The sequence below is a fragment of the Armigeres subalbatus genome, chromosome 2, assembly GCF_024139115.2.
Source record: "Armigeres subalbatus isolate Guangzhou_Male chromosome 2, GZ_Asu_2, whole genome shotgun sequence".
Classification (NCBI taxonomy): domain Eukaryota; kingdom Metazoa; phylum Arthropoda; class Insecta; order Diptera; family Culicidae; genus Armigeres; species Armigeres subalbatus.
The window spans coordinates 406,396,207-406,415,480 of NC_085140.1; the positions used below are offsets into that span (position 1 = coordinate 406,396,207).

The 19,274-nt window shown below is 37.0% G+C and overlaps 1 protein-coding gene and 1 long non-coding RNA gene across 2 annotated transcripts; one reads left to right on the forward strand and one right to left on the reverse strand.

The window, feature by feature from the left end:
* Positions 1-1,796: 1,796 nt before the first annotated feature.
* On the forward strand, positions 1,797-3,693 carry LOC134217588 (uncharacterized). Its single transcript, XR_009981104.1, has 3 exons — positions 1,797-2,362; positions 3,304-3,417; positions 3,495-3,693. It is a non-coding gene; the product is annotated as an uncharacterized LOC134217588 (long non-coding RNA).
* An 8,852-nt stretch (positions 3,694-12,545) lies between these two features.
* LOC134210258 (uncharacterized) lies at positions 12,546-13,703 on the reverse strand. The gene has a single exon (XM_062686301.1). It carries the CDS (start codon positions 13,701-13,703, stop codon positions 12,546-12,548), a length of 1,158 nt encoding a protein of 385 aa, XP_062542285.1.
* Between the last annotated feature and the right edge of the window lie 5,571 nt (positions 13,704-19,274).

The following is a 19,274-nucleotide window of genomic DNA, read 5'->3' on the forward strand; positions in this document are numbered from 1 at the left end:
TACAGATTTTCGGTGGTTTTGACAGTCGAACAGTGTGTTGAGATTTCGGTGAATTGAAGTAAAATTCACCGAAATCTGTGAAATGATTTAAGTATGTTCCCCTCAATTTGGGAGATTTGTGCCATCGCCTTCACTGGCCTTTCTCATCATTTACCTGACGGAAAAGGAAGTGAAAAGGGGAAAGGAAGAGGAAGCTAAGTTGGAAAGGAGAATGGAACAGGTTTCTGGAGAAGGAGGATACAATCAATAATACATACATACGATGCATTTTGTAAAACGCAATGAAACGCAAAGCATAAAATATACTGGATAAGTCACACAATGCAAATGCATATGATATACCATTTATAGGAAAGCCAATTATGTAGACTCACATGCATTAAGCTAGGGACTAAAGAGAGGTGTCACGAAAACACTGAGGACGTAACAATGAACGAACGTCAAAGACGAAACACAGAGTGCACTGTGAAAAACGCATAATCCGAATCCATATAGGTGACAATTTGTTGAAAAACTAAGTAAAAAACATATTCATAACCCCACATTTATTTAATTTCAAGTTGAGATTAAACAAGAGTAGCCGAAGCCGAACGTCAAAGACAAAATGAAAAAGTACACTGTGAAAAATGCATAATGTGAATCCAGGTCATAAACATAAAGTATATTGTAAAAAACGAAACGCATAATGCGAATCCATATAGGTGACAGTTTGTTGAAAAACTAAGTAAAACACATATTAATAACCCCACCCTCACGTTAAGATTGAACAAGAGTAGCCAAAGCCGAACGTGAACTGAATGGACTGTCACTGCGGGCTGCGTGTGCAATTAGAAAAGAGGTCTTTTGTTTATTTTGTCTTTGATTGTTGTTGCTAACCATTTTCAGTTTTCACTGCTAGGAAGTGAGTGTGAACAGGCAATGGTATCAATATCCTACATATTTCAGTCACTGAAATTAAGAATTCGCACCACTTGAATTGGCGATCGTGGAAAGCAGGATTGTCGTTTGCCAAGCTTTAAATAATTGAATGTCGAATGTCGGCCTGCTTTGTCACCCTCGCTTCGTACATATTCATATTCGGCTCAACATTGACTATTTCCGTTCAAATATCAGTCTGTGAGTATGTATTTAGATTTCGTAAACAATTAAATTACTGTGTGGTCGTGTTACTGTAAAACTGAACACTTAAATGATGATTTCAACAATTTCTCACATAAATCTGACACCGACGTTAAACTGTAGGACAATTTTAGTGCCTAAAGTCAACACAACCCGGATAAAAATTTACAGTTCCTTGTATGGTATGATCCATTGGAATTCAATTGGTTGTATGGTAAATAATACAATCTATTGTACTTTTATTGTAGATTTTTCACGGTTGTAAAAATCCTTTATTGTACTTACTTTAAAAGTACAATACATTTAAATGTGACCGATACATTCTATAATATTTTAGTTGTTCGCTTATGTTTTATATTGCTCATCCAAAAATTAAACAAATTATAAAAGTATTCCATCTCGGTGATCAGATAATCCGTTTTAAAGAAAATAAAAATAGAATTTTAGAATATTTCATTGATTCATTATGTTGATGGAATAACAATTAAAAACAGTAAAATAACAATAACTTTCATTATTACATGAAAAAAAGGTCTACCGATTTTCAAATATATGTTTTAATTGCAGGTCTTGAAATATTCATGTTCTGATCAATTTAAATTTAAAAATTCAAAGGAACAAAATCTTTCACTTTTAATTTTACTTGGAGAATGACTGGATTTTGATAAGCGTGTACAATTTTGTTTGTGATTAGTGAGAAGACGAAGTAAACGAAGTGTTCCTTTTATAATCGTCTATCCGGTACAAAGTTAGTACGCTTTTTATATCGAAGTTGGATTTTTCTCCAGATACAGATCCAGATCCAGATACAGATTTTCTCCCAACTTCGGAAGTAGTGCGCTGGATTCGCCTAAAGATGCGCTAAACAACACATCAATTAGTTTGACAGATGAAACTTCGGAAGAAAGTTCGGTTCGGAAGTCCCGACTTCCGAATTCTAAGGGTCTGTCTCATTTGGAGAATTAAACTTAAAAGTGACAGTTCGAAAATTAAAAAAATCACCCCGTTATAAGAATGGCTGGTGCTACCCAGCAATTCCAACAGGACATCGATGGAAAATGATTCGATATCTGTCAAAAGTAATCTTGCTCTGCGAGCAGGGTTATTTGATAATTATTGAAATGTCACTTTTAAGTTTAATTTCAGTTTAATTATCCAATTGAGACAGACCCTAAGTTGATGCTACGCCGACAATACTGATTCTGCGAGCAAGCAACGGCCGATCATTTCCCGCTGTACCGTGGTGAGTATCTATCAAGGTGTCTATATTGTTATCATCATGATACCGGATCAGTTTGATGTGGGATCAATCTTTCAACACGTAAAGAAAAAAACTTATAGGGTAAAATGCCCAATAGTGGACCCCCTAGTAGCGGAATTTTGCTCTTCCTGTCATAAGGCTTAAAAATTTTCAACATATTAACTCTGCTTGATATCTAACAACAAGCTCTGCATCCCCTCTTCACGATACATACATAAAACACCCATATACACGATATTATTCGTTGAAATTAACATTTTAAAGTCTAACTGAATTTGCCCTATAGTAGACCCCTGAGGGTCCATAATAGGAAATTGCTTCCCTATAGTCGACACTTAATTTGATTTTCATGTCCCGTTTCGGGACGTTCTTCTTCCCTATTATGGACCCCCCAAAAAATTCCTATAATGGACACTCTCGTGTTTATTTTTTATGAAAGTGTAAGAATCATCTAATTTGACTTTCCATAGCATTTCCAACGCATGTAATCAAATCATAGGACTGTAAGGTAGGTTCTCCCGATAGAATTTTATAGCAAAATTTTAATATTGTGCAGTAATAATGCAAAAATGGCTGGAGGGTCCACTATTGGTTGGGGGTCCACTATTGGACACTTTACCCTAAATTAAAACCATATAAGCAACAACCTATTCGAAAATATCAATACACTAATTCATTATGCCATCTGATGAATGATCCCATACCAAAAAGCAATAACATTCATAAGTTAATGAAAAGTAGGTATCCTACATTCAGAGATATGCGAAAGCGGCCATCTTGAGCCAATCGAGCATTGAGAACTGTCAAAATCTGAGCCAAATGAACATCGTTATTGTTGCAGATCGAAAAGTATTGCGATTTTGGTGAAATAGATTTAATGAAAAGTTTTATAGAATAAACAATTTGTTCTTGTTCCTTTTCAGAAATTGAATTAATGATAAAACACTGCTGCATGCCACCATCACTGATGATTCAATATCGTTCGGCGACTATCATCGAGCTATATCACCAACGGGATACAATAAAAAATTAAACAGGTAACTTTTGTTTTTCTTCTCGGCTTATACTTTTTGTAAGAAACCTGACATGATCTTATAATTTACGTCTTCCACAGGAAAAAAAATGCGAGCAGCATTAGTTACAGCGGCTTCAGTGAGTATAGCCGGTTGCATCATTGGCGACTGAAATCTACGTTTATGAATCCCGGTCTGAATAGCAGTTAAAGGCTACCTTACACCTCGGGAAAATTTTCCGCTGGAATTTGATCCCCATGTATTTTAAAGGGGGCCGGGATTTTTGTTTTCCGTGCCCAAAATCCGAAAACATCGCATATGCTAAAATGCATGGGGAAAAATTCCGCGAACCAAATTCCCGAGGTGTGAGGCTACCTTAACGCACTTAACAATACCACTAATAATTTTAATTTTAATTCGAACACAAATTGAACTAAAATCATTTTGAAACAAAAATAAAATTGCATTAAAATTAATTTTTTTTTCTAAATTTCAAATAAATTTAAATTGCATTAAATTGAAATTAATTTAAAATCAAATTGAAATTAAATTAAAGCTGAATTGAATTTAATGTAAACTGAAGTATAATTACACACTTAGTTCAGCTCGGCATATTTTGATTCTTTTGCCGAGATCCGCACAGCCGAGCGCTCGGTTTGTGACTTTCTGCTGATATCTCAGCTGAAAAATTAGTTTGTTTACTGCGGCACTCAAAGGAGCCACTGTAAATATATGTTTATTCAGCCGATATTTCAGCAAACGAACTTAAACCGAGATTTGCACAGCCGAGATCGGTAGAAAAATTTAAGTGTGTATCTTAAAAATATATTAAAAATGAAACAAAATTGAAATTTACTGATTACAAATAAAATTTAAAACTAAATTGAAATAGTACCAATAAAATAAATTGTACATCATTAAATTGAATTGTATTTTTATTGTAATATTCAAGTCGAGATTGAAGTGAAATTTATTTAAAATCCCATTGTATTTCTACTGTGAAACAATAAAAAAAATTGAGACAAAACATTTGAAACACATTGTTTTCTATTGTTTCGGCCTTCGAAATCATCCCATTGAAGAACCGTTAAATCAATTGTTTTGCTCTGAATTTTGTATGAAAATTTTTCGATTTTTTTATTGTAAAGATACATAACAACCCCCCTTTTTTATTGTAAAAGTTCCATTTACCATTAATTTAATCGTGGAAAACAATTGTCTCTGATGTGATTTAGTTGTTAAAATTCCAGTACATTCAATGGTAATTTCTATGTTTTACATGGTGATGTAACAGTAAAATTTATAATATTCTAATCATATTTTTTATCCGGGAATCAAGGCCAATAATGTTTTCTTTAAACGCAGTGACCATTCTCAGTACCAATAAAATGAATGAATCTGTGAAGAAGAAAACTGAGTAAGCCATTCTATGTTTTGAATAGTCATGCGACGCTTGTCAATATTTTTTCCAAAGTTGCTTCGTAAAGTCGAATATTGTATGCTCTGGTCGTTTGTACTCTTTCTAGCAAACGAGCCAGTAGAAGTGCTGAACATAACTCCTTGCGTCGGATTGAAATGTCGCGCAACGGCGCTACTTTGGATTTGCTGGTCAGCAATCGTGACATGGAAGAACCATCTTGTTTGATACTGCGGATATAGATACACGCTCCATACGCCACGTTTGAAGCATCAGAGAAACTGTGTAGCTCCAAGATAACAGCATGCATCGTCCCGAATAGTACACTTGTTAAATATACCAGTCGGGTGAGTGACTTCACGTAGTATAGGGAAATCCTTCAGCTAACGACTGCTTTTTCCATTGTTTTCTGGTACCGTCGTCAACAGGTTCGTCCCATACTTTTTGAGTTCGCCACAGTTGCTGTACAAGCAATTTCACGATAACAATGGTAAGCACGAACAATCCAAGTGGATCGAATAGTTTAGCAACTCCGGAGTAAATTGTCCTTTTCGTCGTATATCGGTTGTCATCCTTGGTGGCACGTGGAATTCCGGCTGTTAACAATTCATCTGATGAAGGTAAAGGCTACCTTTCACCTCGGATTTTGGTCCTCGTGCATTTTAAATGGGGCCGGGATTTTGATTTTCCGTGTCCAAATCCCAAAAACATCGCATATGCAAAAATACATGGGAAAAAATCCGCTGACCAAATTCCCGAGGTGTGAGCCTACCTTTTAAGGTAAAGGCTACCTTACACCTCGGGAAAATTTTCCGCCGGATTTTTGTCCCCGTGCATTTCAAATGGCGCCGGGATTTTGATTTTCCGTGCCCAAATGTGCATTTTGTTCCAACAAACTTGAAATTTGTCAAGAAACTTCGCATATTTCTCATTACTACCTTTAGTCACATCAGTCATAACACGTTGGTACAGCTGAGATGAAGAAAATTGCTAATTTGATTTTTATTTTCGAAGTTTTCGGAAAAATGCGTCTCCTGTAAAATTTACTCAATGTAACATGTACCACTTTCGCTGGCACACGTACTTGTGGATTGGGAAACCACCTTTCTTGAGCATGCATTTTAATTGATGTTGCGATTCAACGGTATCTTCCACCAGAAAGAATGTCATCAACATAGAAATCCTTTGCTACGATGTTTGCCATGGGATAAGGTTGTAAATATTCGGCAGCACTGGATGTAGGTGATGTTTTTTATTTCATTTTTTTATTTTCTTCCTTCCTTGAAATCGATCTCACATTCACGAAGAGGGAGAGGAGTAAAAAACAGAACTCACATCACCCAGTGCGCCACGAATATGAAATTCACCACAGTAAAATGTACACATTCACCCAGCAAATGACAAAAAATCACCACGCGTTTGAATCGGCCACTCACATTCATGCGGTAACGCACGAACTGGGCAGCCTGTCAGCAGGGCTGCCATATGCAGAGTATACCTCGATTATATGGACTTTTCGATGCAAAAGTCCATATAATCGAATTTTTCAAGCAAATTTTTTTCTCGATATTTGTGTTACACGATGAAATAAGTCTTAAAAGTTGAAAGAAAATATCCATATATTGCCTTACAGTCTAATCCGCATGTTTGGGCTCATTTTATGATAACTCAGTAGATTATGATTTTCTTCAAGAACGTAACCTTTCTCCAGCCGATTGTTTCTAAGATTACATTAGTAATTAAGACTTCGCCCAGCTCAATGTGAGCACACTAATATACTTATTCACGAATTCTAACTACAGTGCCTTCCTGTTTCAGCAACAAAGCAAACACTGAGTGGTTGAGAAAGGTATATGTTAGATTCAAAAACTGGCTTTATATAGAAGGACTGACACTTGTCCTCTTTTGATTTGATCGCAGCAAATTGAAACCGATGTAAAGTTTTGTCCTATTGTCTCCTTATGAAAATTGGCCGGATTGGACTATGGGCTCAGAAGATATGGCCAAAATGCATTTGTTTATGCAAAAATCGCGTAGAAACAGTCTCACTTTTCAGACACTTATCTTTAAAAGATCTCCTTGCAACAAGTTGCGTTTGATTGATATTCTTAAAAAGAATTTAAATCAATGTAAATAAGGTGCTCTATCCACGTATCAGCAGGCATTGCAATTTATCCCATCATTCGATCTTCTGAGTAAAGATACTGATGATATGCTGGGATATCGATCTTAGTTATCTATCTGCTCAGTAAACAAAGTGCAATGTTCGCCATGGAGAAACATTTTTTCACTTATTTTGTTGTAGCAACGCCCTCGCAACGTGAACAAACCCAGAATCGGGCTGGCTATCAGGATCATCATCAAATGCTCAAATGATAATATCTTTCCAGAGTGCTTTTTGATTAGGGATATTATCTTTGCACAGATGAAGATAATATCCTATGCTCAGATGATACTGCAATGCCTGCGTATCAGTGTCATTTTTACAAGAACCAATTGACATTTCCCGCCAAAAAATGTATCTCGTTTTATTGTCTCAGTCAATTCTTTGACTTATTGAAGTTCAACTTTTTCACAGAATTCATATTTTAGAATAAAAAAAAATCGGAAAAGTGCCGCACGTTTGAAGAATTGGAATTGGCCTTATTTTAATTCAAAATCGGGCGAATGTTAGGTCAAGCTTGGAAACCAGCACTATTCGTCAAAAAGTATGGCGTCAAAAAGTATGGGTTCTTTGGGAAAGTTGTCCTCAAAAAATTGAAGAATCGATTGAGCGGATAAAAATTGTTGACGGGAAAGGTCAATTGCACAATGCACCTACACCTGCTAAGTGGAATATTAAAGGATAAATTGTTATGGCTATTTTGGACTATGTTCGTATATTAAAGCAGGGCTGTATTTTGCAACGGGTTTTAAAATTCAAAACGACGCACAGTGGCGGGCCCTCATGAAAATCCCGGACAAAACTTGAGATTGCATTCAAAATTTTGTCAAAATATTTTGTACAACACTAACGAAAACCACATCGCTCACATTACACAGCATGAACGAGTTTGCATGAGCGTTTCAGGATCACACTTTGCTGAACGGTTTAGCAGCAATTGATTTAAGAACTGCTAACACGAACATTCTAAAGATATTCAATTTATTTTCCTACCGTTGAGCCTCAGTATAATCCTTAAGCCTTGTGCTGAACAAATGTGAATACCAGGATATTCGACAACATTTATTTAAACATAAAGACTGCTCGAAGAGTTTTCAGTTTTTTACATTCAAATAATTATCAAGTTCGTCCAGAAGAAATAATGCCAGATTTGAAAACCATTTGGAACTTTATGTATCACATATTGAAATAAACTCTTCCAGTTTCGTGGATATACCTAAAAAATCAGTCTCAGTGGGTCCGGTTTGCTAAATGTTAATGCATCATCCGTCCTTCTATACTTAATTCCATGCACCAAAAGCAGAAAAAGGTTGGAGGCAAAGATCTAACAGCTAAATATGACAATCTCATCTTATCACTTGCTCCGCATACTGTCAGTCTGACAATTCACTTCACGTTTTCGTATGGCAGAGATCACCAAAAATACGCATTATTTTTCACCACCTATTTGTAAGGACGTGGCCGTGGCTGTTGCAGATTGAAGAATTGTATATTTATCATTATATACAATGAAATTTTCCAACGCGAAAATGGTAAATCAATCAAGTCAATCGAACATATGACTCAGAGTGCATCTCCATATATAACATCACAACATGCCTTACGGGCCTTTATTTGCCCCAATGTACCATAATAAATATAGAATCAATGTAAAATATGACTTACAATATTCAACATCTTTTTAAAACCCCAAAACACAAAAAAAAAAATTGAGCGAAAAAAAATGTCCATATAATCGAGGTAAAAAGTCCATATAATCGAAGTCCATATAATCGAGGGTCCATATAATCGAGGGTCCATATAATCGAGGTAAACCTGTATACAGATTTATCTGTATTATACAGATTTTTAAACACCAATACAAACATGCTACAGATTACAGATTTTCTATAGTTTTTTAATCCTATACAGATTTATACATATTTTCTTATTTAGAATGTTGTACATGAACTCTTGATCTGTGTCAACGCGAGAAGGATTCATGCATTCAATCAACCTAAAGATTAACTTTTACCGGATCTGGCTGAAATCACGAAAATCAGTTATCCAAAAAAAATTACAAATTCCATTTGAATTAATTCACAAAAATTTCATAAGTGAAAACTTTAAAAAATCGTAGGTATTTTAAAAATATTAATAAACAAAAGAATTCGAGTTGTCACTTTTGACGAACTGCCTGGAGTTTTACAACTGTGATTCCTAATAAAATTGATTATAAGACGTATTGAAACACAGAAAATGTTGTTAATCTCGATCTCATCTGATCAAGAATCTCTTCAAATATTTTTGCTAAGACTTTGTCAGAGTTCACGTAGAGTTCAGTAATATTCATCCAGACAAAATGTTCATCATGATAAAACATCATTGTTCCAGAATTAAGGCAATATATTACATGTCTGGGCCTTCCTTAGCCGTGCAGTAAGATGCGCGGCTACAAGCAAGACCATGCTGAAGGCGACTGGGCTCGTTTTCCGTTTCTGATCTAGGAAATTTTCTCGACTTCCCTGGACATAGAAGTATCATCGTGTTAGACTCATGATATACAAATGCAAAAATGGTATCTTGCCTTAAAAACCTCGCAGTTAATAACTGTGGAAGTGCTTAATGAACACTAAGCTGCGAGACAGTAATGTTCCATTGGGGGATGGCAATGGCAATGAAAAGAAGAAAAGGATTACAAGTTGGAACTAGAGCCTGAATAGGTAACAAAGCTCTTGTTGAAAGTAGACAAAAAGTTTGTTAAGGTCAATTAGTTATTCATGTGTGTAATCAATAAAGCCGATATGAATTAAATTCCCGAAATTAAAAAAAAACTTTCAATGTAAATCTTAAACTACCAAGAAGAATTACACGGTCTGATACTTCTACATTATAAATCCCTGGGATTGAATGAAAATCCCTTGCTATATTGGACGCTCATTAAAAACAATGAACCTTTTCGATGAACTTTTGAAACAACAAATAAATTAAATTAGGAACTCCAAATACTGTTCATAACAATCAGAACTATTTAAAAAATTTGATAAAATTTAAAAATATCGTTTTTCATTAAATAAAAGTTTTTTTAGGCCAATACAAATTTACTAAAAAATCATCTTACAGTCCTGCCTGTCAGAGCGACTTGTGTTTGGTTGGATGGTAAACTGAATACGCTAGGAGAAGAATGAATTTTGTCATCAAAAGAAAAAGTAGAATCATGAAACAATATTTCACAGCGAGGTATGGAATGCAGATTTCAAAACAAAATTTGTTTATAAATAATTGATAGCATGAGGTTAGAATTTTATCTACATTATACATATATTAATTTGATTGTTAGTGACAATGAAGTTTTTTCTTGAAATGATTCCGTAGATGGTACTACTTTTAATCTTGATTGAATTTCTAATCCCGCCCAATAAATCATTTTCATAAAAATCTTTGTTTGTAATTTTTTAAATTATTTTAAATTACATTGGCTATACCTTTCCGTGTTAAATTTCAGTGATTCTACTTTTCCTCTGATGACAGCGTTCATCCACTTCTCCTCGCGTATGGTTGGTGCTAGAATGATTTTTTGGCTGCCCTACAGTCGCACGCATGACGGCGGTGATGGGATTGATCGGAGAATATGCTGAGATCCATGTTTTTCATTGCATTGGCTTTGACATATTTCAACCCTGGTCGTACCACAAACCTTTCAATTGGTTCTCGATGATACCTAAGTTGAAACAAAATGATCCTCGCACTGCTGCTCTTCAGATGACATCGTCGTGGCAGATTGGCAGTTCTTCGATCGATGGCTTTTACGTAGGCAGTACACCTGCTGCTTTCACCTTCTCGATACGTTCGTTTGGCGGATAACGCGTTTAACTTATTGCATTGATAATTTGGATTAAAACCGCCGCAAAAGTCGCACTTATCATTCGGTTCCAGGGTCGAAACGTCTTCGTCGTTGTTAATGATCGGGCGGCTTCCCATCATTCCAACACTTTGCTTTGCACTTTTAGGAAATCTACACGCTAACATTTACCTACATCCAACCGGCAGTTGTTAGATTTTCTAACAATTCTGTATAAGAATCTACCAACACCTGTATAAGAATTGGGCATTGTTTGATTCTTATACAAAAAATGTAAGAAAAGCTTACAATATTTTTAGATTCTTATACAATATTTGTATAAGAATCTAGCAATTTCGCATATGCCCGGTTCTCATACAGGTTTTGGTAGATTCTTATATTTGTTTATTGTTTATTGTTGTTATAATGATCATCCGACATTGTATGTTTGTCTTAATGAATCTTAACTCTAAAACCTAAATTCTACGATCACTTTGTCAATCGAAGTCAAAATTGAATACGTTTCGTTGAATATGATCATCATTGATCGAATTGGTTCATTCAGGTCGTAGTCATGGTGTCGTCGAGGCAAACGGAAGAAAGCACTAGAACGGAATGTATACGCAGGCACATTGATGTCCATTAGCGCCAGAATATTGGGGCATCCGCTTCTCCAACCAGAACTTTGACAACAAAAATCGCTTTCGCGTTTCTCCTACGCTGTCTTAGAGTTTCGATGCCAATCAATTGACATCTGGCTGCATACGGTGGAAGGTGCGATGGGTCATTCCAGGGCAGAAAACGTAGGGCGAATCTTATGAATTTTCGTTGCACCGATTCAAATCTTTCGATCATTGTTGCTTGATACGGATCCCATACCAACGAAGCTGTTTCCAGGATAGGACGGACCAACGCAACGTATAATGACTTCAACGTATATGGGTCACGAAATTCTTTAGTGATTTTAGACACAAATCCAAGTTGACGACGAGCTCGCTTGATTACTTCTTCTTGGTGTTCTTTGAACGTCAGCTCGGCATCCAGAACAACTCCAAGATCTCGAACAGAAAAAGCACGGTTTAGCGGTTCATCACCGATTACGTAGTTGTATATGATCGGGCACTTCTTGCGATGGAAACTTATGATGGAACATTTTGGCACGCTCAAAGTCATGTGATTGGCTCGACACCAGACGAGAAGCCGATCTAAGAGCTCCTGCAGCTTGATGCAATCCGACGGTTGATCGATTACAACATATATTTTCATGTCGTCAGCATATAAAATGCAGTAGCCTTCACCAATGTACATGACTACATCGTTGAAAAAGAGGGAGAAAAGCAACGGCCCAAGATTGCTTCCCTGTGGTACACCAGACCCGTTTGTGAACCAATCCGAAACAGATGAGCCTATTTTTACAGCCAGTTTTCTATCACACAGATAGGATCTGAACCAACAAACAAGCCGAGAAGAAAAGCCCAATTTTTCGAGTTTTGCTAAAAGAATCGTGTGGCTTACACGATCAAAAGCAGCTTTCAGATCGGTGTACACGGAATCAATCTGCTTTCCTCGACCAATATTCCGCAGGCAAAGCGAAGAGAATTCAACTAGATTGGTGGTAACGCTTCGCCCCGGAAAAAATCCATGTTGTTTTGTGCTGATGTAGTTCCTCACGCGGGAGAATGAATGGCTCGAAACGATGATTTCCATTAGCTTCGAGCACGCGCATAAGGATGTGATTCCTCGATAATGTTTTATGTCATCTTTAGCATCTTTTTTTGTGCACCGGAAACATGAATGATTTTTTTCCATAGAGTGGGAAAGCAAGATTGTCGCAACGATAAATTGAGAATGTGTTGAAGAGGCGCTATCAAATTGGCCGAGCATTTCTTAAGAATACTGGCAGGCACTCCATCCGGACCTGGTCGGAATGACATTTTCAATTTAGACAGTGCAAGCAGCAGGTCTTCAGCAGTGATAGTGAATGTATCTGCGTCTATAACCTCACTCGGGACGAAACTCAGTGCAGCCGTTGATTCACTGGTAGCTAGTGGACTGTCGAAAACCGAAGCGAAGAATTCAGCAAACAGCGAGCATTTTTCAGCACATGTCCTTGCAGCACGATGATCCAGATGCATAGCAGAAGGTAGTCCAGTATCCTTTCGCTTGGAATTAACAAAATTCCAGAACTGCTTAGGGTTGCGCTTCAGATTGCGTTCAATTTTTCTTGCGTATCGACGATAGAGCTTGTTATTCAACGATTTGTAACGATAACTGCAGATTTTATAGGATCGGAGGGTCCGATATGTACGATGAGCCGCATTTCGCTTTCTCTTGAGGTTTCTGAGTTCACTGTTAGACCACGGTGGTTTCACAGATGGACGTTGCAAAGGTATATAATCGCCGAACACGTGATGGAGAATTTGGGAGAAATTTTCCACGCTATCGTCCACGTTGGTGCTTAGGCATACAGTGGACCAATCAATTTCTGCCAATCTTTGATTCAAAGCATCGTAATTTGCCCTTTTATAATCGAAAGAAGCGAAGTCTAATTCGTCGTCAGGGTTCATAATCACAGTAGAATTAAAGCAGTCTTTGATAAGCAGACAAAAAGGCGGATGAGCCGGATCGGCTGGTACCAATGGATCAACGATGTCTTCCAAAATGAAAAGACCATCTAATGCTTGGTTGACAAGGATAAGATCGAGCGTATTGCCAGCGTAGTTTCTACCATTATTGATTTGTTCAAAACCAGATGAATACATGCCATCTAAGAAGATTGTACATGATCGGGATAAAGAGGAACCAGAGCTGTCAATGTGACAATACGGAGGGATTGTCGCTATCCACCGTATGCCAGGTAGATTGTAGTCTCCAAATATGGCTATTTTATCGCCTTCGTTAATCCCCATAGCTATCTCTTCTACACAGTTGATATGACGCTGCATAACTAAATAATCCCCGGATTTGTCAGGGGGGATATAGATCCCTCCGATAATCAGTGAGTGGCAACTAAGTTTAACAGAGGTCCAAATGTGTTCTATAGAGTGATCTGTAACTGCCAACATCGACGATGGCAATCGATTATGAACGGCAATAAGCACTCCCCAGCCGTTTTTTCCTACTGGTGAGCGCGTTTCGGTCACATCGATAGACAGTATACCTCTCGTCAAACAGCATCCTGGATTCAATAATACTGTCCAGCCACGTTTCAGTTAGAACCACTTATACAGAATTGTTAGAAAATCTAACAACCGCCGGTTGGGTGTACTCAGTGACTGAGTGAAATTGTACTGCCCTTTTACTCAATTTCTGTCAAAAGCAGAACTACTCAAAACTACGAGTAGTCCTGCTTTTGGCGGAAATTGAGTAAAATTTCCGTGGGAAGAAAAAAAAACGGCAATACAATTTTACTCAGTCACTGAGTAGGTGAAAGTTTGCGTGTATACCGCATCTTTATACATTGGTGATCGGTAGTCGGGGCTAGTGATTGCTCCCACTTCAATCGCGTCGAGTCGTCTAGTGCGGCTGTTAGCAAATACACAACCATCAGCTCAGATACCCCTAAAAACAGTTGATCCTGGTACTCCAAACTTTCAACGTGCTTCGTACATTCGTCTACCAGATGTTGTAGTTATTTGCTAGACTTGACTGCCATTCCTTCAATGATCTGCTATGCTATGCTAGAACCACTGAATCACTTTAATAGAGGAATAATAATAATAAATGCTATGCTATGCTAATGCAGGTTAAATATCACAATTTTTGAAATTTCAACCGTCCCTCACACTTGTTTATATTTTAAGTTAGTAGTAAACTCATACCTTACTTGCATTCACGAGGAGTAGTGTTGGTGTTGAGCTTGCGATATGTTTTTCCATTAATATTTTGACGGTACATCTCCTTTCACACGGCACTTTGTTTATAGCTCTATAATTTGAACCGGGACGAATCAGATGCCCCATTCCCGGCACGGTTGCAATGATAAATGGCAATGAACCGTTCTGCTTGCGTACACAACTTTCGAACAAGTAGTTTTTTTTTTCCTTCAACTTGATAGAAAAATTGGATGGACTCACTTGCTAGGAGTTTTACGGTACAGAAAGGCGTGGTAGATAGTGCTTGAATTTATGGTTTCTTGTATATGAAATGGATGATGCGGTTCGGGTTTATGAGATATTGGCTGAGTTCAAACTGGGTACTATAAGATGCCGTTTCTGGTGAAAGAAATTCGATTTCTTCTTCCAGTAAGAAAAAGGAACAGGAAATCAGATGGGAAATGGGATAATTTTTCAATCACTCCTGTAAGTATGGCGTGGAAACTAGTTCGAACAATTTGGAAACACGAATTATCTCCAAATCTATTTGCCTGTACAAAACTATAATTGTTATGAATATTGTTTAGCTACCAAGCTCAGAGCTAGTTTTCCACTTGAGAATTCTCAAGTATCCATGCATTGCTGTTATGAATAAATTATGTGATGCTTATACGATAGGAAGAAAATGAAATTCATTAGGTATACTGCCAGAAGCTGTGCTGGAAGAAATAAACGACGGTTTACCCACCCAAAACGGTGGAGTAATTACGGAACGAGAATACTAATTGCGACCGTGCAACATTTGTCATCGGTGGCGTCTAGTAGAGGTGCCTTTTGTCGTTGCGAGTACAGTTTAGACAAATGAAGTCAAGGGAAAACGATGCGAGCGAAGCAATATTTATACGCCTTGCTCTAGAAAGGGTAACTGCGCTTCCGGAAAGTGGTGTGGCGTGGAGAGATAATAACTAAAGCGGATTAAGTTTGCAAACGCAAGTAATGAATCATGATACCAAATTTCATTTTTTGCTGTCTGGTGTTTTTACCTAATTAGTGAAGTGTTTTCACAAAATAACTGTTTGGATTATTGCACCGAAGGCAAGCGAACGCAGAGAGTAGCTTAATGGGGCACGAATGGTACAAGCTGTTGGATTTTCGAGGAGACTTAATTACGGATTGTTTGTGGATTATACTTTAGATTACAAATGCTACTTTATATAGAAATAGAGTTTTTTTTTCATTATCTTTTCAGATCTGCTTTAAGTACGTAGGAATAAAAGCTTTTTCTTTTTCAATGGCTCTACATTCCAACTAGATATTTACCTGTTTTCAACTAGAACACATTTTTAGCATTTCCACAGTTTTTATTTGAAAGCTTTTCTAAGATCGCCAAATGCATGAATATGTATCTCGTATGGCAAGCACAATGGAAACACTAATGCCTTGGGAGTCAATAATGCTTCCCACTTGGAAAAATAGGCGAAAATCGAGATCCATTGCAAAGAAAGTTTTCTGAAGTACGTAAATATGCTTCATATTCAATGGAGTAATTCAAACAATGACAAAACAGTACTAAAAACTTAAAGAGAACCATGAATAAAAATTGGTAATATATGTCTGACATCAGCCGGCTCAGTATATAAAACCATATTCCATATAGGTTACTGCAACTCATATGTGACCAGATTTAGTCGCAATTAAGTTGCTACAACAAGATTTGCCTGACTTGTGCTGCTCGGGAAGATCTCACACCACTGTAGAGCACGGCACAACACAACGCGCATTTAAAATTCTGGAAAGAGTGTTTTATAATATGAATCTTGAAGTACAAAAACAATCCAGCTGAGGGAATCAAGAACAAAATGGCGCCTCTGCACTTTCCACTGATGTGGTCGGAGACAATATTCAAACAAATGGTTACCAATGAAACATTTTACAATACATTAGAAATTGTTATCTCCAGCGACGTATGTCGGGTTTTTGAATCATGCATACATAGAACAAGAACATAAATGTCACAAACAATTCTGAAATGTTGTTTTGGGAAAAATTAAAAACTTTTTCTACAAAGGGTTACCATTTTACAAAAAATCGGTTTATTGCTACTGTAATAAGGAATCAAAAAAATTTTTGGTTTTGCGTCCCAGATCGAGAATTGCGAGAGCTAGCTTTCCGACCGTGAGCTATGGTAGAAAAACTACACTCTAGTGGAGAAATGCTGCCGAGCTGCCATTTTGTTTTCAAATTGCATGACTTGAATGTTTATTTTTTTGTAATTTAAGATTTATATTAAAGTGATTCTTAATTTATATAATTTTGAACAACTCCTTTTGTTTAGCCACGATTATATGTGGTATTGTGATAGTTTAACGGAATATATAATCAAGATCAACCTTGGTAAGTCATGCGATCCATAGTAGAGGATTAAATGCGCATTAAAACACACATTACAGTCAAACCTCCATGAGTCGATGTTGAAGGGACCGTCGACTCATGGAAATATCGAGATATGGAATAGAAAATCCTTGAGAAGCTGTTTGAAGGGACCATCACAGTAACCCAGAAACTATTTTTAATATGGCATAAATTGCTTCCATGAGTCGATATCGAGTCATAGAACATCGACTCATGGAGGTTTGACTGTAATTGATCTGCTGAACAGAACAAAATGACTTGGATTGCGTGACCGTTCTGCCAGGTGGATAAAACAGGCCGTGGGCAATTTCGACGAATAACGTTTGGTCGAATGGCATTTCGTCGAAAGAACGTCTAGACGAAGGGACATTTTGTAGAATAGATATTTGATCCAAAGTAAATTGCAGCAGAGCAAATCATGGGGCATTCGATTTAAAGGGTGTTTGTTCAATAATTGTGCATGAAACAATAATTAAAGTATATTGATAGCATTTACATTAACATTGGCTTACTGGAAAGTATATTTAATGAATAAATTTTCTTCCACTTAATATGCACAGTACAAGAGTTATTTTTTTCTTTTCTGCTATAATCATTCTTTACTTACCTGCAGATTTTCTGTTTCTACACTTTCCACGACCACAACGTTCTATGATGTGTCATTCGATGTTAAAAAAAATAATTACGTTCTAAGATTATTGAAAAAATGAAAGGTTAAGTCATGCGTTTAAAAACAATTTCAGTTCGTTCACGGTATTAATTTAACCAAAAATTAAAATTCATAACAATCGCGTAAAAGAACTAAATTCTCCAGTTCAAGGAAGTTCTGCGTCCTATAAGAAGCATGCTCAATTGACGCTAATTTATTCACTTTCCAATCGCACAAAACAGAACCAAGTACGGTGAACTCTCCCTTACTCGATATTGAAGAGACCATCGAGATAGGGAACACATTTACATTTGGCCCAATGCCATTTAGCCAAACAGTTGAAAATTGTTTCCTTATTAAGTGAAGTGAGCAGTGAGATGTTCGAAGTGAATGGTGAACAGCGAGAACTGAAAAATGAGATTTACGAAAAGAGAACAGAGTAGTGAGAAGTGAGTACTGAGAAACGGAAGTGAGTATTGAGTAGTGAGATGTGTGCAGTAACATGTGAGAAATGAGAAGTGAGAAGAAAGTGGTGAGACGTGAGATGTGATAGTTGCGAAGTGAGAAGAAGGATGTGAGTAGTGAGATAAACAGAAGCTAGGGGTTAGAAGGAGAAATGATAATTATGAGGTGAGAAGCGAGATGTTGAGTAGTGAGAAGTGAGTGGAGATATATGAGACAGAAGAAGGAAGACAGAAAAAGGAATAAGGAAAAAGAAAGAATCTCAGTTTTCATTCTTGTTCCTCGGTCCTCACTTCTCACTTCTCACTACTCCATTCTCACATCTTACTTCTCACTTTGTACTTCTCGTTACTTACTTCTTACTTCGCTCTTTGCACATCTCGATTTTCTTGCACTTCTTTTCTTTGCACTTCTCACTTCTAACTATTAATTTCTCACAACTCACTTCTTGTTTTTCACTCATCACTTTTCACCCCTAACTTTTCACTTCTCACTTTTCCTTGTTACTTTTCACTTCTCACTATTCGCTTTGAACTTCTCACTTCTAACATCTCACTGCTCACCTCTCATATCTCACTTCCCACTACTCACTTCTTACTTCGCACTTCTCATTTCTAACTTTCTCTAACATTTCTCTCACTTTGCATTTGTCACCTTTAATTTTTCACTTTACACTTCTCACTTATAACTTCTTATATCTCACTACTGACTTCTCATTTCTCATTTATCACAATTCACTTAAAAGTTCTCACTTCCATCTTTTCCCTTCACACATCTCATATCTCATTTCTCATTTCTCACTTCTAACTTATTTTATCTCACTTCTCATTTCTCACTTCTCGCTTATCACTATTCACTTCTAACTTCTAACTATATCGGTCAGAAACAGTACTGACAACATCGAGTTAGCGAGGTGAAAATGCATTGGCAAAATACTTCGACTTAGAGAATATCGAGTAAGGGAGATATCGACATACGGAGGGAGCGCAGTATACGCATATATGCTAGCATTAAAAGGGACATTGAATTTCATCGAGTAAGGGAAAATATGGAGTTACAGAATATCGAGTTAGGGAGAGTTCACTGTACTTGAAGGGCGCAGACGTGTTGGATTCGATATGAAACACGATCAATAGCATGCA